Here is a 21,950-nt window from a genome sequence, read left to right on the forward strand (position 1 = left end):
GTTTGGATTGTTATATTTCGAGACATTTGATGTCCGAACAATCACATTTGCTGTGTTTGACCGTGTTGATGTGCCTGTGTGTTGTGTGTTTGCTCTTGCAGGGTTTTGTCAGCAAACTGGATGAGTTCATCTGTTGGCTGAGAGACGCTCTAGAAACCACAGACAACTGGACGCCACCCAGAGCTGATATCGACAGCCTCAAACTCTACCTGGAAACTCACCTTGTGAGTAAATGTCTAATCAGTCTTTCAGTGTGTTAAAGCTCACATATGTTAACAAATGGACACATGGTCAGACATTTTCCACTAGTGATCACGCTGCATGTCTCTCAGTCGTGCTTAATTTAAGTATCAACTTTATATCAGATGTTTATCCTAAAATTATTTATAGGAGAAATAAAAAAAGTCACAACTGAGTAAACTTTTGACATACAACTGACGTGAAAAAGATTTTAGAGCTATTAAATGAAAGTATATATCAGCTCAGATCATTTGGTCTTGAATTGTATTTATATGTAGTAAAATTATCTACATTTACTTTTGAAAAGAGGACTTTGAATGAATGAACGAAAAAATCATTTATTGTACATTTCTGTAAAATGACAGTACGAATATTTCATATATATATGCGTATGTATGTATAAAATACAAATCTAACTTTTATATTATTTTAAATAAAATGTTAAAATTGGGAATAAAATTAGATCAATTATAAATGCACATGTATTTATTAATGTTATAAATTTAACTTTCATATATTTTATTATATAAAATTTAAATAATTTAACATTATATTATATTATATTATATTATTATAAATTATAAATGTACATGTGTTAATAAATATGTATTATATATATATATATATATATATATATATATTATATGATAATATGTTATATTACGTTACATTGTTATATTATATTATATTATATTATATTATATTATATTATATTATATTATATGTTAACATTGTATTGGCCATTGACCATTAGCTGAGATTTCCTCTGAAACTTTTTTTTCTTTTCTTTTCTTTTTTTTTCTTTTTCTGGGAGAACATCTGAGAAGCAGAGACTTGATTCTTTCTTTTTTTGTCCTCCATTAAATCTCATTACTGTCTTGGAGAACTAATTGAGATATTGAAGAGATTTCATTTATGGGTTGTCTTTCCAATGGCAATGTTAAAACCCTTAGTAACCCGTACCAGAAGCGCATTGTGTGCACCAGCTACACTGTTTGTTTATCAGTCTGTCTGTGTGACCAGCCCATCTGTACTGCAGGAGGAATATCACATTGTGTTTTATAGTGAGAGGCTTCACCAATTTTTATTGATTTAGAGAGCGGGGTCACACACTTGCTGTCTCTCATCCAGCGTTTGGGGCTCGCAGGATGTGCTCACAGGTTTAATGTCTGGGCATTAAGTCCAGCTGGCAGGTGGGGAGCGCGTGTGTGTTTGTGTCCGTGCGCATATATGTGTGTGTCTGTGAGCATGGATCTTTCCGGTACCCACGGGAGAGCCGTAAGGAGGAGGTTGGCTGTTGCAGGGTAGGAAGAGAAGGAGAGAGAGAGAGAAAAGGAGTGGGCTTTCTTTATAAGGCATTGAGAGATTGTGAAATGAAACCGCTATTGATTGCACTGGGTGGCGGATCCAGGTCTCTGAATCACATTAACCACACACACACACACACACACACACACACACACACACACACACACACACACACACACACACACACACACACACACACACACACACACACACACACACACACACCGGCCTCCATTGACAAATGAGACGCAGAAACAAGGGCCCCCAGTCACACAGATAGTGAGTTGTGCTCCTGCTTTCCAACATGCACACAAACATTAAAGGCATTCTTTATACATCAGTTAGTACATAAACCACACAGTTAAATTGGGTGACGTCCTCAGATAGATTTGAACTGAGTGGACAGTGTTTAAAAAGCTTAATGAAACACTTGGAAAAACCTTTGAAGATTTAATTGGGGTTTTGTGGCTGTTACACCATGTCTGTTAGTCATTGTCATTTTAGAGGTCATTTATGTGCTAGTATACACAACAATTTTGTAGAACTTTTTAAATGTATGGTCTTTCACTTGCAGGAAAACAGACCACGAATTGATGCACTGATTTAGATAAATGAATTACTTTATTACTTAAGTGCTTAAGCATTTTAAAAACTGCAGCTTCAGCCTTGCGTTCTCTAAAAATTTGAAAGATAACCCTGCTGAACTAGCCTAAGGTAGTTTGCTGGTTTTAACTGGTTTAAGATGTTTTAGCTTGTTTTCCATCCTGCCCTGCTGACTCAATTGCTCAAAACCTCTTTAAAACCATCAAACCACCAGCTTGGTGGCAAGCAAACCACTCTTCTTCTTTCGTAGCGCAAGGGGGTGTTGTCCAAAAAATATCCATAAACTTCAAAAATGCACCAGAGATGGTCAACATCTTCAGCATACTACTTTCAACATACTATCATCAATCAGTATTGCTCTTAAATAAGCATTTGGTCGTGAAATGGAACACATTTATGATTATTACAATATAACATAAAATTTCATTTTTGAAGAAATATTTTACATTAAAAAACTTTATTAGGTACACTGTGCTAGTACCTGGTTGGACCTCGTTTTGCCTTCAGAACTGCCTTAATTCTTGGTGGCATAGATTCAACAAGGTGCTGGAAACATTCCTTAGAGATTTTGGTCCATATTGACATGATTTGTCGGCTGCACATCCATGATGCGAATGTCCCGTTCCACTGCATCCCAAAGGTGCTTTATTGGATTGAGATCTGGTGAATGTGGAGGCCACTTGAGTTTAGTGAGCTCATTGTCATGTTCAAGAAACCAGTTTGAGATGATTTGAGCTTTGTGACATGTCACGTTGTCCTGCTGGAAGTAGCCCTCAGAAGATGAGACACTGTGGTCATAAAGTGGATGGACATGGTCAGCAACAATACTCAGGTAGGCTGTTGAGTTTAAACGGTGCTCAATTGGTACTAAAGGGCCCAAAGTGTGCCAAGAAAGGATCCATGCTTTCATGTTGTTTAAGCCAAATTCTGTCCTATCATCTGAATGTCACATCATAAATCGAGATTCGTCAGACCAGGCAATGTTTTTCCAATCTTCTGACCAATTTTGGTGAGCCCGTGTGAATTGTAGCCTCAGTTTCTTGTTCTCAGCTGCCAGGAGTGACACCTGGTGTGTCTTCTGCTGCTGGAGCCCATCTGCTTCAAGGTTTGATGTGTTATAAAGGTTCAACGAAGTATAAAGTGGCCTGTATGTGTGTACTGAATGTAACTTAATAATAATAATAATAAAAAAAAAAAATAAATAAAAAAAAAATATATATATATATATATATATATATATATATATATATATACACACACACACACACACACACACACACACACACACACACACACACACACAGTGGTGGCCAAAATTATTAGAACGGTAAGATTTTTTTATGTTTTAAAAGAAGTCTCTTCTGCTCACCAAGGCTTCATTTATTTGATCCAAAATACAGCAAAAACAGTAATATTGTGAAATACTTTTAAAATTTAAAGGGGTGGTATAATGCCCTTTTCACAAGATGTTAAATAAGTCTCTGATGTCCGCAGAGTGTGTATGTGAAGTTTTAGTTTAAAATAACCCACAGATATTTTTATATAGCATGTTAAAATTGTCAAAAACGCTCCGTTTTTGTGTCTGTCCCTTTAAATGCAAATGAGCTGCTGCTCCCAGCAGAGAGGGCGGAGCTTCAACAGCTTGTGTCCTTTTACCGCACACAGACATGCACTGAAAATGTCAAAAACTTTTAGCCTTTTATGTTCAAACCGAAGTCGACAATGGTGGAGAGACTCAAGAAGAAGTGACAACATGTAGACAACATTTCTGAATGGTTAGTTGATGAATTTATGTAGCTTATGTGTAGTTATCTTCTATTGATTAGCATATTCTGTCTTTAAAAATCTATAAATCGCGTTCCTGGGGGCGGGTTTATGTAAATTTTAGCGTTGGTGATGTCACTAACCCAGGAGGAATGTTGTGTTGTCCCAACCAGCCATTTGTTGAAGTCCTTAAAAAGTGATTTCTTTAAAAGAAAATATCTCCCTTTGCCTTGAACTTTGAGCGTTGTGACTTTGCAGATGTTGTTTATGCTTCAGTGTCACGTGATCCTTCAGAAATCATTCTAATATGATGATTTGATGCTCAAGAAACATTTATTATTATGACCGCCGCTAGCGTAGCTAGCGAAAGCGGTCATATAGGGATTGTCAAAGTTTTTTTTTTTTTTTTTTCCCGTCACCTTACTGAATTTTTCGTCAACGATACCAGGGACACCGAAGCACCGGGGAACATGAAATTTGGTGGGCATGTAGCCCCACTAGACTTCTAAGGAAAAATTTCGTTTGGTCCCCGGGGGCCACTCCCCCCCCGCGCTGGGCCCCCCCAAACCCCAAAAAATGCAGTTTTTCCTAAATAACTACCTGAACCGTGGCACCGAGGATGAAGAAATTTTTATGGTATGTTGGTCTACTAGACTTTTACGGAAAAATTTCGTTTGGTCCCCGGGGGCCACTTCCCCCCTGCGCTGGGGCCCCCGTAAATTTTTCGTCAACGATACCAGGGACACCGAAACACCGGGGAACATGAAATTTGGTGGGCATGTAGCCCCACTAGACTTCTACGGAAAAATTTCGTTTGGTCCCCGGGGGCCACTCCCCCCCCGCGCTGGGCCCCCCCAAACCCAAAAAAATGCAGTTTTTCCTAAATAACTACCTGAACCGTGGCACCGAGGATGAAGACATTTTTATGGTATGTTGGTCTACTAGACTTTTACGGAAAAATTTCGTTTGGTCCCCGGGGGCCACTCCCCCCCCGCGCTGGGGCCCCCGTAAATTTTTCGTCAACGATACCAGGGACACCGAAGCACCGGGGAACATGAAATTTGATGGGCATGTAGCCCCACTAGACTTCTAAGGAAAAATTTCGTTTGGTCCCTGGGGGCCACTCCCCCCCCGCGCTGGGCCCCCCCAAACCCAAAAAAATGCAGTTTTTCCTAAATAACTACCTGAACCGTGGCACCGAGGATGAAGAAATTTTTATGGTATGTTGGTCTACTAGACTTTTACGGAAAAATTTCGTTTGGTCCCCGGTGGCCACTCCCCCAGCCGCTCTGGGGCCCCCGTAAATTTTTCGTCAACGATACCAGGGACACCGAAGCACCGGGGAACATGAAATTTGGTGGGCATGTAGCCCCACTAGACTTCTAAGGAAAAATTTCGTTTGGTCCCCGGGGGCCACTCCCCCCCCGCGCTGGGCCCCCCCAAACCCAAAAAAAATGCAGTTTTTCCTAAATAACTACCTGAACCGTGGCACCGAGGATGAAGAAATTTTTATGGTATGTTGGTCTACTAGACTTTTACGGAAAAATTTCGTTTGGTCCCCGGGGGCCACTTCCCCCCCGCGCTGGGGCCCCCGTAAATTTTTCGTCAACGATACCAGGGACACCGAAACACCGGGGAACATGAAATTTGGTGGGCATGTAGCCCCACTAGACTTCTACGGAAAAATTTCGTTTGGTCCCCGGGGGCCACTCCCCCCCCGCGCTGGGCCCCCCCCAAACCCCAAAAAATGCAGTTTTTCCTAAATAACTACCTGAACCGTGGCACAGAGGATGAAGAAATTTTTATGGTATGTTGGTCTACTAGACTTTTACGGAAAAATTTTGTTTGGTCCCCGGGGGCCACTTCCCCCCTGCGCTGGGGCCCCCGTAAATTTTTCGTCAACGATACCAGGGACACCGAAACACCGGGGAACATGAAATTTGGTGGGCATGTAGCCCCACTAGACTTCTACGGAAAAATTTCGTTTGGTCCCCGGGGGCCACTCCCAACCCCCCCCCCCCCCGCGCTGGGCCCCCCCGCGCTGGGCCCCCCCAAACCCCAAAAAATGCAGTTTTTCCTAAATAACTACCTGAACCGTGGCACCGAGGATGAAGAAATTTTTATGGTATGTTGCTCTTAAGGGCCCACATCAACCTAGCCCATAATCACTCATTTGTGATTTGCGCCCCTCCCATAAAAAATTAAAATGCAATATTATTCTGCTTTAATCGCCCCTATCTTCAGTGGAGATGTTCAGAACTGCACCATATTTCATGTGTATGATTAACTTGACATACTCTGGGGGTATCCTCTGCTAAGTTTCGTAGAATTTCATCCATGGGGGGGTATAAAATAAATTCATTTATGTGCACATTTAGTGACTGTACACTCATCGGCCTGTAGATGGTGCTGTTGAGCGAAGGGTTGCTGGTTTAGGATGATACTGTCACACACACACATGCAGGAATACAAACAAACGCAAGCATGCATACACACTGACATCCACACGCACAGACACACACCCATACACACACATACAAATCCACATGCACAGACACACACACACAAACACACACGCGCACACATGTACGCACACATACATACACGCACAGACACACACACACACACACACAGACACACACATACACAAACACACACACATACACACACACACACACACACACACACACACACAGACAGACATGCACATACTACTACTTTTTTTAGGTATATACATAAACACGCAATACAGCCAAATTACTCCACGTCATTTATTTTTGTGGAAAGCCAGTGCAGGCCTGAGCGGCGGTCATATTTTGTACCGCGATGCGGTACATCTAGTTATTATCAATGTTGAAAACAGTTATGTAATTTTTTTTTCAGGATTATTTGATGAATAGAAAGTTCAAAAGAACAGCATTGATCTGAAATAAATAAAAGACAGTTCACCCAAAAAATATAAATTCCTTCAAACCTGCACATCACAAACCCCCAATCTGTCTCTAGACCTCCTGGGCTAGCACCTTTCTTTCTCTTTCTCTCTCTGATTTGGGGATTAGGACAGGGGGAGGTTTTGGTTCCACTGGTTGCTGTGGCACATCTATTGATGTCAAGTACGCGATAACCTGTCTGCCCTCATGTCTGATCCTAGCCGGGGCGCTTCAGCTCAGAGTCCCGTCTATCTGCTCTCACACAAACACACACAGACATATCACACGTCGAGCTAGCAGAACAAAGCACGCATCACCTCACGCTTAAATGCAACACACATTTGTACCGTAATGGCAAACAAAACACACACCTGCTTTAGGAATCAACTTAAAATGCAGGTTTGGGCTTTGTTCGCTCTAACTGTGAGGTTTCATTCATGAACACATTGGATTTTCTCTTCGAGTCAGGGCTTTCAAGGTAAAGGTGATGATGAAATGGATTTAAGAACATTTTTCACACCTTGAAACTTGACGGGAATATTTTTTTATCTTTCAGTTGTTGAGGTGTTCATAACAATATATTTTGCTTCTCCTATATCCTCGTTTCATAAAACATGACATGTGTTGCCTTGAATTGGAGCTGCACGAATTGATATAAAGAGTCTCTTAATTAGATCATGTGATATTGATATCGCCTCAGTTATAGCTGATGGGATTATTACAGCTCGCTTTTTATGCCGTCGAATACAGTATAAGAGTGTCCTTGCCATGTGCACCAAATATTGATATTACAGAGCATTTTGTCGTAGCATAAATCAGTGATGGATATCTGTTTATTCAGCCTTTTTTCCCTTCAGTTTGTTTACTCATTTTAAAGGCGTTTAGCTCTGTAAAGGATATCAATTTCAGCCTGTATCCGAAGTCATAAATAAACTCTCCTCACTTTCTCTCGTGTCTGTCATGAGTGATAAATTCTCTCACCTGCTGATCCATCACCCGTCTCGTCCCGCTCGCGCTTTCCGATGGCACACAGTTGAGAGAGAGACTCGGCCCTCTCGCTCCAGCCTTAGACTGTCTCAGACACCAGACCATCCGCTTAATATGTATGACGGCTATTTTTGTGCTTTCTGAGTCACTAAACTTAGGGCTTGTCTGTATATGATTAATGCTTTCAGATATTATTCTGAAAATCGGACTGTTTGTTTAGTCTACCGCCTTCTTAATCCTATAAACCTAATGTGCTATATTTGATACGCACATTTTTAAGATCTTTAAATAATCAACATGATTAAAGTGCCCCTATTATGTTTTTTTTTAAATATTCCCATTCATGCAGTGTGTAATATAGATGTCTGTGAATTTAAAAGCTCTGCAAAGATGTAAAGTTGAAAGTGCATCTATATCATCAAATATGATACTCAACAAAAAAACTTTTATTAAAATATAAAAAATATTTTTTTCTTACTATTATTTCAAATGTCAGGCTTTGCAGGGTTCAATCAATCAAATTTATTTCGGGAATACATGGCCTCTCGGCCCATAGTTCCACAAAGTCTCAATAGCATGACAGATGCTCTTTTCTTCATTCCATGATATATATACAATGCCAATCTCCATGCATGCTTCGACTCACAAACCTGTGACATATCAATACAAACATCACCAAAAAGCATGAGATAACCCAAATATTTTGTATGCAGATCCATGCACAAAGAACAATTATACAAGAAATGCAAGAAATGCTTCTCGTCTTCAATCACAGAGGTATTAGTTGGATTACAATAATTACAGATTCTCTCTGTCATTGGTATATTGTTCCATCTACCTGTTTCTATAGCTAAACAGTTCCCTGAGCATGTATGTTATGTACAGTGTTGGGCAAGTTACTTTTAAAAAGTAATTAGTTACAGTTACTAGTTACTTCTTCCAAAAAGTAACTAAATTAGTTACTCAGTTACAAATTTTAAAAGTAACTAGTTACTTAAGAAAGTAACTATTGCGTTACTTTCAAGTAAAATTAAATTTTAAATGCTCAAATGTGACCCCACCTCTACCCCTCTTTAACGGAACTTAAAATACATGTGCATGTTCAATTATTTATGATAAATCTGAATATTATAATGAAATGGACACTTAATACAATACATTATTAACAGAAACATGAAACATTGTACACACATCTACAGGTAAAAAAAAAAATGTTGCTGTGGGACAAAGTGAGACTAGCCTCCAATCAAATGCCATGTATGTAGATATTATGTTTATATAGTGGATCAATGCAAATAACACAATAGATGTTTTGGAACTTTTGATATTTATTGCCCCTCAACAGGCCACAACTGGGCAAAATTAAATTAAGCTTGTTAAGCAATATACCAAAAAGAAATAACAAATATATACACTCTTTGTAGTGCAAAAAAAAAAAAAAAAAAAAAGTCTATACTTCCATTTAGAGAAGGCTACTTTTGGATTATTTGGGCTCGTCGCCATACCTGTCTCTCGTTGACTGACTGGCTTGTGTTGTTCCTTGTGTGTCCTGTCCTGTCCGACTATGCGTTATGATGGGTCGTTCGCAATTCATGAGCGTTAGTGATGATGGGTCGTTCGCGAATGAGCGTTAGTGATGATGGATCGACTCGTTCGCGAATGAGCTTTTGATGGGTCGTTCGCGATTCGCGAATGAGCCGACTCTAAGAGCCGGCTCTTTTAGGTGAACGTCGGGAGCTGGCTCGCATATCTGAAGAGCCGACTCTATTTTTACAAATTTAGCCTATAGAAATTAAATAATTCTGTAATAAAAATTTAAATATTATAGTCAAAGTCATTTAAAGAGCCGTTTGTGAGCCAAAAGAGCCGGCTATTTTCAGTGAGCTGAGTCAAAAGAGCCGAATGCCCATCACTACTATGCGTGCTTTCGAACACCCGCAACTCTACCTCTGATTAGCTTACAATGAAATTTTACTCTACCTCAGCCAATCGTCAGCATTTATGCGCTTGTCTCGTGCTCTGCCCACTAACCAAGGAAGAGCAGTAAAAAAAGTATTTGCCTCTCGCTCAGAGATCTAGTTGGTCTGATGAAAAAAAAACAGCTTCATCAGTTATAGTAACGTGCCGCATTTTTTGGCAGTAACGGTAACGGCGTTATTAAGATGAGAAGAGTAATCAATTAGATTACTCGTTACTGGAAAAGTAATGCCGTTAGTAACGGCGTTATTTATAACGCCGTTATTCCCATCACTGGTTATGTATAGATGTAATGTAGCTCTCCTGTACCACCAAAGACTTGCATTGTGAATATATATTCAACTTTTTATTTTCTAAAACTGATGTGCACCATGCATTTTGTGCTTTTTCTCTCAATCGTTGATTCAGAATAGATGTGAATGTTCTTATATCACCTATACTTTGAGCCTCCCAGGCACTAGAGAAACCATAGAAATACAATAGAACTCGAATGCTGGAAAGTGGAAACCCATGTTTTTCTACCTACTTCATTTAACTGAAAAAGCATATTATTCTTGGATACCGTTAATTAGACATGGACACTAATTGTATCCAATACATGATACACCTTTTCATATAGGTAGAAGACAATGCAAATCTACCCAGATCGCCCAAAACAGCTAATTTGCTCACACCTGTACTGATACACAGGAGTTTTTTTACAGAACAATAACTGAACAATCTCAATACATTACACTGGCTCAAAGCCCCATATCTCAGATCCATAAAACAATGTGGGTGCAACCATGTGGTCAAACAAATACAACACTTGGTTACAGCTACTTTTATGCTTACGAACAAACCTTAATAAAGCAAGCATTTACAGGGTTAACATCTACACTCACCTAAAGGATTATTAGGAACACCTGTTCAATTTCTCATTAATGCAATTATCTAATCAACCAATCACAGTTGCTTCAATGCATTTAGGGGTGTGGTCCTGGTCAAGACAATCTCCTGAACTCCAAACTGAATGTCAGAATGGGAAAGAAAGGTGATTTAAGCAATTTTGAGCGTGGCATGGTTGTTGGTGCCAGACGGGCCGGTCTGAGTATTTCACAGTCTGCTCAGTTACTGGGATTTTCACACACAACCATTTCTAGGGTTTACAAAGAATGGTGTGAAAAGAAAAAAAACATCCAGTCCTGTGGGCGAAAATGCCTTGTTGATGCTAGAGGTCAGAGGAGAATGGGCCGACTGATTCAAGCTGATAGAAGAGCAACTTTGACTGAAATAACCACTCGTTACAACCGAGGTATGCAGCAAAGCATTAGTGAAGCCACAACACGCACAACCTTGAGGCGGATGGGCTACAACAGCAGAAGACCCCACCGGGTACCACTCATCTCCACTACAAATAGGAAAAAGAGGCTACAATTTGCACGAGCTCACCAAAATTGGACAGTTGAAGACTGGAAAAATGTTGCCTGGTCTGATGAGTCTCGATTTCTGTTGAGACATTCAGATGGTAGAGTCAGAATTTGGCGTAAACAGAATGAGAACATTGATCCATCATGCCTTGTTACCACTGTGCAGGCTGGTGGTGGTGGTGGTGTAATGGTGTGGGGGATGTTTTCTTGGCACACTTTAGGCCCCTTAGTGCCAATTGGGCATCGTTTAAATGCCACGGCCTACCTGAGCATTGTTTCTGACCATGTCCATCCCTTTATGACCACCATGTACCCATCCTCTGATGGCTACTTCCAGCAGGATAATGCACCATGTCACAAAGCTCGAATCATTTCAAATTGGTTTCTTGAACATGACAATGAGTTCACTGTACTAAAATGGCCCCCACAGTCACCAGATCTCAACCAAATAGAGCATCTTTGGGATGTGGTGGAACGGGAGCTTCGTGCCCTGGATGTGCATCCCTCAAATCTCCATCAACTGCAAGATGCTATCCTATCAAACACAGTATTAGTATGATGTTCCTAATAATCCTTTAGGTGAGTGTATGTAATAGGTACTGCATACTATTTTCACATACAACGATTTTATATATGCTATTTTTGCAAGGCAATGTTTGGAATAGCATGCTACCATACTATTACTGCAGGATTTAGTATGTATACTGTTCATAGTATGCATTTTCTGGATGCACAGAATCCCCAGGGGACCTGCTTACATCTGCCGAAATGTGCAGCATACAACCAGAGCGCACTGCACGGATTACTATAATGTATCCCACAATGCAGTGGACTCTTTTTGACCTTACATTTCCACGGTGACAAATCATTATTTTGCTGGACTGCAAATATATTTTTACACAAAATGCCAAAATAATCATTTTTAGTTCAGATATCATAACTAAGTTTTGTCTTTAGAACAATCTTAACTAAAAAGATAAGAAAATTCTTAACTTTACATTACCGGTCAAAAGTTTTAAAATATTAGAATGACATTCTAATATTCAGATGAGACGTTAAACCGAGGTCTTGACTCTCTGTGGTCATTAAAAATCCCAGGATGTGTTTCGAAAAAGAGGTGTAACCCCAGCATCCTGGCCAAATTTGCTCATTGGCTCTATCACTGTCTCCTCTCCACCAGTAAGCTGGTGTGTGGTGGGCGTTCTGGCGTAATATGGCTTCAGATGGATGCTGCACATTGGTTGTGGTTGAGGATATTCCACCCTTCCTTATGTAAAGCACTTTGAGTACCCAGAATAAGCACTATATAAATGTAACAAATTATTAGAATGATTTCTGAAGGATCATTCATGTGACACTGAAGACTAGAGTAATGATGCTAGAAATTCAGCTGTGTCATCACAGGAATAAATTACATTTTACAATATATTCAAATAGAAAACACTTATTTGACATTAGCTGCGTTTACATGGACACTTATAATCGAATTGACGGCTCAGTCGGACTAAATAACCTTCATGTAAACACCTTAATCGATATGATTGAGCTCGATCCGAATGAAATTTTGATCGGATTGAAAGGGGTGGTTTATTCCTTTTGTAATCCGATCGAGAGAACATGTAAACACTTGATCGGATTGAAAACCTAAACTGAAAGGACTGCGCATGTGCGATGACGTTAAATAGCGTAGGCTAATGACGTATGATGCGCGGTACGAGCGTCTCCCTGTTGAATAAAGTGTCATATAAATAAGTGTCCCGTCATTCTAAACTTCTCATTTCACTCAGCGTCTGTGAAGTGAAGCAGGACAACGTCCCACCAGTCCTTGTTTTGGATACTCATCCACAGACGTCTGGTTTTGGCCGCGGGGAGGGGCATTTTTACTGCGTGATAAATATAAGCAGCAGGGCAAAACTGTTAATATGCTCTCCAAATCATGACCAGAGACGGATTAATATTACGTCTGCTGTTTAAAACAAATAAAGAACCAATAGAGGAGAATAGTTATGCGCGAACAGCGTGAAACTCTGTATATTTGTGCAGTGTGCGCATGTCAAAAAATCTATTCCGATTTGAAACTTGTGACATATAAACGCGCACATCAACCCGATTACTTTATTTATCGTTCATGTAAACACCGTGTTCGGATTCATCAATCGTATTGATTTCATTCCGATTGAAACAAAAGGTGTCCATGTAAACGTAGCTACTGTAATAATATTTCACAATATTACTGTTTTTACTGTATTTTTGATCAAATAAATGCAGCCTTAGTGAGCATACGAGTGTTCTTTCAAATACATAACTCTTAATTATTACAAACTTTTGACCGGTAGTGTATTCTTAAGTTCGAAAATAAGAAATTTTTTATTCTTAAGAATGTTTTGTAAATCTGTCCCCCTGGTTCTTTTATCCAACTGGAATTACAGTAGAGCGTTGGCGCTTGCAACGCCAAGGTCATGGGTTTGATTCCCAGGGAAAGCAAGAACTGATAAGAATGTAAATGTGTATAACGCTTTGGATAAAAGCGTCTGCCAAAAGCATAAATGTAAATGCATATAATATTCCACACGGTGTGCTGTATACTACACATTTGGAAAAACATAATTATCCTTTTCATATAGAAAATTGTCCTTACAGTATCCATACTGCACAATTAGTAAGAGTATGCTAGACTACACGTTTGAACGGACTTTTGTGACAGCAGGACAGAATGGATACACTTTACGGAACAGATCCCGTGTATTCAAGTTGTTGCATCTTTCTGTCAGGTTTGCTGTCACGCAGACAGGGCCGGGCGTCAGACAGCTGAAGGTGAAAACGGGCCTTGGCAGCTCCCGCTGCCCTCCGTGGCGCTGGTCAGATCAGAACGCTCGGTAATGGCGTGAAACAGGGCAGAGGGAGATCTGAGGAGATGAGAATCGAAGGTGAGGATGGCTCTAGGCGCCTCAACCGCGGGCCCCCCGTGGGAGCACGGCCCACCGCCCCCCCTCGATCCCACCCGTCGCCCCTCCGCACATCTTCAAAAGCACATCCCTCACCACCCCCTTCTTCCTCGCGGACACAGGATAATGCTCTCTACTCTTTGATTACACTTAGCAATTGGAGAGCCCTCCGTTCGAGAGTGCTGGGTATTATCAAAACCAATCAACATGAACGTTTTTTTTTTTCTCTCTCCCAACCTCTGCCGCACCCACTGGAGGGCGAGAGCAGGGGGGGGAGGAGTGTTTGGTGGGGGTTTAGAGAGAAAAAAACAGTTATCGTTGAAATAGAGACATCAGAGTAAATGGGCAGCCTGTTGAGAGATGTACACATGACTGAGAGTTGGAGAAAACCTGACTGATGGATCCTGAGCGCCACATTGTATTGTGGGTCTAAGACCGAAATAGAGAGACAGGAACGCTGTTGCTCAGTCCCGAGGTCATTTTCTAGAGGGCACCACTGTGGGAGAAACGGCTTCAGTTTTATAACATCATTTGAATATTAGTTTATGCCGCGGATGATGAATTAGAGGGACGGCTGTCGTTTGTTAATAATTCAGTGGCGCACGGATGGTGGGATAGACTCGGACAAATACTTGGGCTTCATTCCTCTGAGGATATATGAATAATGCTCGTTTGAGATCAAGGATTGTGTGAAGGGTGTTTAAAGGTTGTGCGTCGACAGCGCAGCAGGAGATTATATACTTTCTTGCTGAAGCACTTAATGTGACTTATGAGCGTTTGTTTCATAAAGATGAAACCGGACGAGGAGTTGGAGAAGATTTCTTGTGTCCCGTTGAGTTCTGTGGGAAAGAAACATCCTAAATGAGATCTCCTTAATATCTCAGTTAGGGCTGTCAAACGATTAATCGCGATTAATCGCATCCAAAGTAAAAGTTTGTGTTTACATAATATATGTGTGTGTATGGAGTATAATTATTTTTTTTATATATAAATACACACACATGCATATATATATTTAAGAAAAATGTGTTATTTATATATAAAATATTTATATATAATATAAATTATATATAATATAAATATATATACACAGTATATACATGCAAATATTTCTTAAATATATACATGCATGTGTGTGTATTTATATATAGAAAATAATTATACACCGTACACACACATATATTATGTAAAAACAAACTTTTATTTTGGATGCGATTAATCGCGATTAATCGTTTGACAGCCCTAATCTCAGTTGTTTCTCCTAGGTTGCATTTAGATTAATTGGACTTTTTCTAGAAGTTTCCAGATTCTTCTCAGTTTGTAAAAAATCTCTTCAATATGAAATCAATTAGTTCTCATCAGATTCTTTCCCGGTCAAATATTCTGAGCCTCTATCCACGTTCATTCAATAGCTATTATGCTATTACTATATGTGAACTATTTACTTTTGATTTGAGACCATCTGTACTTTTAAATGAATCAAAAATGAGAAATGTATTTAGACTGTGAAAGAGCAACCTGTGAACAATAAATTATTTATTAAAACTGATTTCACATGCATTCCACTGCATCATGTAGGGGAAAAAATGAATGTTAATGAAGACTTTTATCTTTTGCTTGTTAGTTATTGTTTTTTAAAATACTCGTTCATGTATTCCCTCTATACTTTATTACAGTGAAAACAAAATACTGTAATTATTTGCAGAAAAATCTAATGTCTAAAATCAAATTAGCTCCTTATTTAATGTCTTTAATGTCAGAGCTGTCTAGTTTTGTTCCTTCTATGTTTTATTCCTGATGAATATTTTATTGCTCATGGGTTGCTCTTTTAATAGCTCAGGAGTCTAAATGGGGAAAATGTCCTTAATTTTCATGAAAACAACAAAAAAAAGTTAATATTCCCGAAACCGGCTTCAAGTCCTTTAGGCAAAATATCTATTCTTTTTTTTCTTTTAATTTTGTAGTGAATTGAGACCTGGGTGTTTCTTTTTTTTTATGAGATTTACCCATTAACTCTCTCGAGCTATGAAAGAGCAACCTTTGAACAATAAAGGCTTCCTGCATATGTGTGTGAAGATGTTGTAATGGAAGATCTGAAGAGGACAGAAACTGTGAAGGAGGATAACAAGATTATTTCCCCTGCGCTGACATGTCGTTTTTGTGTTCATGTGTGTGTGTAGAGTTTCAAACTCAACGTGGACAGTCACAGCGCTCTGAAAGACAGTCTCCTGGAGAAGGGACGGCAGCTCCTGGAACTCATCACCTCCCACAAATCAGGTACAGTTCTGCCGAGCCACACATTTATTATTAATGTTTGTATTAACATAGTGACCTTCAGAATTTATAAATCCTCAAGTAACCGCTTCTGAACCGCCGAGCGCACGCCTTTTCACATACATTACAAATGGCGCACGGCCCGCTGAATTGAGTTCTGGGATAAAGCGGAGAGGCAGGTGCTGCGGCCAGCCGAGCACTTCCAAAGCCGTATATGAAGAGAGCGGGAATTAAGAACAGCAAGTTGAGGAGTCAGAGGCCATTGCAGTCACTCGTTCCTCTACAATATCTGTGATTATTCACCTGAAGAGTCTCACCGAGTGCTCGGCAAATGCACAAATCCACTCAGCTGACCTCCCTGCTGGTATGTCTCGTCTCCACTGGGTAAAGCCGGCTACCATTAAATATGCAGATGGTTCTCAGAGGCAGGAGCGGTTCCTTATAATGCCCTGACAGTCCTGTCCTGCGGTGCCACAGCATGACAACAGCTCCCTGCCAACACAAACATGCACTCTCGCACCTTTACTATAACCCAACCTTCCGTAGGGATCTTCTTAAAGGGGCCAGTCAATACATTTTTCCTCATTTGGATCATTAGGACCAGAAATGTGTATTTAGTAAAGTAAATAGTAAACATTTAGATTTTAAAGGGACCATATTCTACAGTTCTTACATTATCGTTCAAAAGTTTAGCATTTATGTTTAGCAAAAGGCTGCATTTATTTGATCAAAAATACAGTAAAACAGTAATATTGTGAAGTCTTACAATGTGAAATAGCTGATTTATTTTTTAATACACTTTAAAATGTCTTCAGTGTCACATGATCCTTCAGAAATCATTCTAATATGCTGATTTGGTGCTCAAGAAATATTTCTTATTATCTTCATATGACTAAAAAAATAGTGCTGTCAAATCAATTAATTGCGATTAATCATGATTAATTGATTTGACAGCACTTTGAAAAACGTTGTGCGGCTTATTATTTTTGTAGAAATCATGATACTTTTGTTTAGGAATCTTGATGAATAGAAAGTTTAAAAGAACAGCATTTATTTGAAATAGAAATCGAATAAATGTAATATTGTAACCATCTTACGTATACACATTAAATGTCTTTACTTCAATATACATTAATCTCTTGCTTGTTAAAAATATTATTATTATTATTATTATTATTATTATTATTATTATTTAAAACTTACTGACCCCAAACTTTTAAATGGTAGTGTAAATATAAATTAATGAATGTTTTGTTATATATCATACATTGCTACTTCCATATTTTGGGTTATTTGAAGGCAACATACAGTGCGACACAAAATTCTGAGATCACTTTGAAAATCTTGTAGGATCTTGAAAAACCAAATAAAAAATCAATTTCTAATGCTTGTAAATGAGTGTCATTGATCATGTGACTTTTTGAACGTAAGGTTAGATTTTCTTCCATTAAAGGGATAGTTCACTTTGAAATTAAATTTTGGTATGTTTTAGCTTACCTCAAGGGCATCCAAGATGTAGGTGTCTTTTTTTCCGCAGTAGTTTCAATTTTGATATTTTTAGGTCAAACCGTTCTTGTCTGACAGTCATATCATGCAGGTCTATGGTCACCCCCTCAAAGAGCATGCACAGAGTCCAAATTAAAACAATTCCCCATCGTCCAAATTAAACAATTCCCCATCGTAAGTACACATTGATGGCCTAAGACACGAAACGAGCGGTTTGTGTGAGAAAATGAACAGTATTTATATCGTTTTTACCTCTTATAACACAGCCACGTCCAAGTGATCTGAGGGCACGGGCGCTTCCTGCTGTGTGACGTGTACGCAGACTGGTGCATAGGTATATATACACTAGATGTCGCATTAAAGACATTCGTTCCAATGAACTGCCGTAGCCAAGGCAACATCTAGTGTATATATCTATGCACCAGTCTGCGCACACGTCACACACCAGGATGCGCTCGCGCCCTCAGATCACTTGGACGTGGCTGTATTATAAGAGGTAAAAACGATATAAATACTGTTCGTTTTCTCACACAAACCGCTCGTTTCGTGTCTTAGGCCATCAATGTGTACTTACGATGGGGAATTGTTTAATTTGGACGATGGGGAATTGTTTTAATTTGGACTCTGTGCATGCTCTTTGAGACCGTGACCATAGACCTGCATGATATGACTGTCAGACAAGAACGGTTTGACCTAAAAATATCAAAATTGAAACTACTGCGGAAACAAAGACACCTACATCTTGGATGCCCTTGAGGTAAGCTAAAACCATGGCTAAAACATACCAAAATTTAATTTCAAAGTGAACTATCCCTTTAAAGCTTTAGATGCTCTTTGGATCATTCTCAAATCATGATGAAAAACCAAAGACTTTTATGAAATTAAGGTACAAGTTAAACTTTCCACTTAAATTGTTATGCTGATGTAATTCTTAATAAAAATGTTTGAATTTAATTAGAAAAGATATAAACTTTTTACTTCTCATTTTGAGTCTACATAGTAGACACTCATAGTACGTACTCATTTCAAAAGAGCAAGAAACTCTTGTTTTCCCCTTTAATTTCAGCTCTGTGATTAGGAGCAAATCTCCTATCAACTTCCCACCTTGACCATCATTGTCTCGTATCTTAGCAACTCAGCAGGCGGGCATCACTCCACAGGTACGAGTCGCAGCTTCCATCACTGAACGCCGTCGGCTGCGACGAGAGGCCTGATCCAGGCACAATGCGGGGTCACACTCCAGAAGCCCGACTTCCGCCTCGACCGCATTTATCTTAATTTATGCTTTTTAATTACTTTGAACAAATAGGGTTTGCAGACGGAGATGCTGATTGTGGCCGGTGAAGACGCAGCGGACACATGATAGGTTTTGAATATAGAAGCATCCCATAATACTGAGGGATTAACCCAACGCTCAAGTCCTCATCAGATGCGAAAACACACTCGCGGTCTGGCTCGGGTCACCACCATCAAGTGGCGTGAAAATCAAACGCCTTGTTCCCCCCCCCCCATCTGTTGATTAGCGGAGAGGAAGATATTATCATTTAACTTGTTCAATATTTTATTTTTTACCAGAGGTTGGTTTTAATGATTTAGATGATGGTGGTGATTATGATAATGCCATGAGCATTATTATTAGTGATGTGTTTGAGTTTAAGAGGGAAAAAAGAAAGCGAAGTGCGTCTGTTGGATCATTAAGGGGCGAGTCGTGATAAATGGTTAAATCACAGCACATTAAAGGCTCATTAAAAACAACTGTAGGGGGATGTGTGTGTGTGGGACGGGCCGGCTGGACGGCAGGAACATCGCACTGTAGGTTTAAGTGGGTGTTCTGCCCATTGGCTGACATTAGCGGTGTGCATATATGCCTGGAACAGGCTGTATTCAGAATATGGTATACTAGCAAACTGCATAATGTGCAGTACATATTGTTTACTGCATATTACTATTTGAAATGGCATATGAAACGGTGTGCATCAAGATTCGCATTGTTGTCAGATGATCTCAATAAGTTGCAAGTATTTCATTGAGTAGCATCCAGTTATCATCTCCCAAATAAATAGTTCAAAAATTATTATTTTTTAAACCCAACTTTGTGTGGAAATATCTTTACCCAGTAAGATATTTTATAAATAAATGCTGTTCTTTTCAACTTTCTATTCATCAAAGCATGATGAATATCACGGTTTCCACAAATGATATCACGGTTTCCACAAAAATATTAAGCAGCATAACTGTTTTCAACATTGATATTAATCAGTGATGTTTCTTGAGCAGCAAATCAGCATATTATAATGATTTCTGAAGGATCATGTGACACTGAAGACTGGAGTAATGATGCTGAAAATTCAGCTTTGCATCACAGGAATAAATTACAGTTTAATATATATTTAAATAGAAAACAGTTATTATAAACAGTAATAATATATTTCACAATGTTACTGTTTTGATGGATTTTTTATTAAATAAATGCGTATAAATGAGTATAAAAGACTTATTTCAAAAACATTTAAAAAAAATCTCACAACCCCAAACTTTTGAACGTTAGTGCACATTATATTTAGAATGTATGTTTATAGATAGTAGGACGGTAAGTGATACGAGGCCATGGGTTACAATGATTTGTATCCATATCCAATATTCTTAATCCAATATTTTTATTAGTTAAGGCACAACATGAAGTGGAGTGGTAACATTTTTTTACGTGGTTTAATTTATGTATATAAATAGTTTTTTTAGATTTGAATTTTTAGTTCATCAGAATAAGCTAGTCTTTTGCCAGATGATACAGTTGGTATATGATAAAAAGTGTTTGCAGTTTTTTTTGATGACTGCAAAAAAAGTGGCTGATATCAGCTCCAGTTTATTTATCACACACAAAAAAATAGAAGCAAATAGAAGGTCAAACTCATTGTATTATGGTATTCGCTTTTTCACACAGTGCGCATTGGGATAAAAAAATGCATACTTTGCACAGTATACATACTACTGTTCATTCAAAAAGGATTAGTATCATGCCATTTTGAATATACACAATGTGTGCAGTAAATAATTAAGATCTGTGTTCATTTACACACCGTTTACTGATTTTCATGGTTGTACTGTATATTTTGTATCTATTTTAGTGCTGTTTTTATTATTTAATAGTTTTCATTTGTATTTAGATGATGCTTAAATGAAATAACTAGTACATTTAGATTAGATCATTTTTAATTAGTAATTTAGAGGAACAGACCATCAGTTAAGTTGACAATCTCCTCTTTTTCAGGTTTGAACATATAAAGTCTTTGGATTGCAGACCTTTAACCACTACGTGTGCATTGAGTTTTAGAAGCCGTTCACACAGAACGTCTTTTTGAATTCCATTGCGCTGCTTTTCCATAGTTTTTCCATGTAAGCATGCACTAGAGTAGGCAGTGGTTGTGCTTGCGTCTCGTGTGTTTTGCACCATCTTGTGCATGATATGGCATTCTAAAAACACGGCACTCAAGTTACAAGAAGTTCAACTTTTAAAAAAGGCCTTTCTAGACCTTGTGTTTTTTTCTTTCCATTGACCCGCCACAAAATGGCGTTCTGTGTGACTGTATCTCTTTATGTGTGCTCACAGGGTTGCGGGACATACTCCATATGATATCCCACCAGTGGCAGGAGCTGCAGAGACAGATCCGCCGTCAGCACAACTGGATGCTGCGCACACTGGATGCCATCAAAACCCACATCCTGTCCAGCGAGAGGGACGAGGAAGAGCGGGAAACTCACAGTCATCACGGCAGCCCCAAGGTACAGCCGAACGTGACACCGTCAAGCCCGTAACAGCCCCGTATCCCGAGCCTGAGTCGTTCCATCTGTCTGCGGCTCTCAGTTCCTTTCTGGTAGCCCGTGGCCATGCTCTGCTCGATCAGCAAAATAAACAAACAGGGCCAAGCTCCGCTGCGGAGGAGCGCCGCGTATTTCCATAAGAAACGGCTCGAGGAAAGGCTCTGCAGGGAGACATTCCTTTCAGGGAG

The 21,950-nt window shown here is 39.3% G+C and overlaps 1 protein-coding gene across 3 annotated transcripts in view; it reads left to right on the top strand.

Annotated features, from left to right (window-relative positions):
* Positions 1-21,950, top strand: part of akap6 (A kinase (PRKA) anchor protein 6) — a 198,330-nt gene that overhangs the window by 66,685 nt on the left and 109,695 nt on the right. For all 3 annotated transcript variants that reach the window (XM_079853930.1, XM_079853931.1, XM_079853932.1), the window contains 3 exons: positions 102-224; positions 16,344-16,440; positions 21,551-21,723. In XM_079853930.1, coding sequence (XP_079710056.1) covers positions 102-224; positions 16,344-16,440; positions 21,551-21,723 — 393 coding nt within the window. The remainder of the gene's footprint in view (positions 1-101; positions 225-16,343; positions 16,441-21,550; positions 21,724-21,950) is intronic.

The sequence above is a fragment of the Squalius cephalus genome (genome assembly GCF_949319135.1).
Source record: "Squalius cephalus genome assembly, chromosome: 20".
Taxonomy (NCBI): domain Eukaryota; kingdom Metazoa; phylum Chordata; class Actinopteri; order Cypriniformes; family Leuciscidae; genus Squalius; species Squalius cephalus.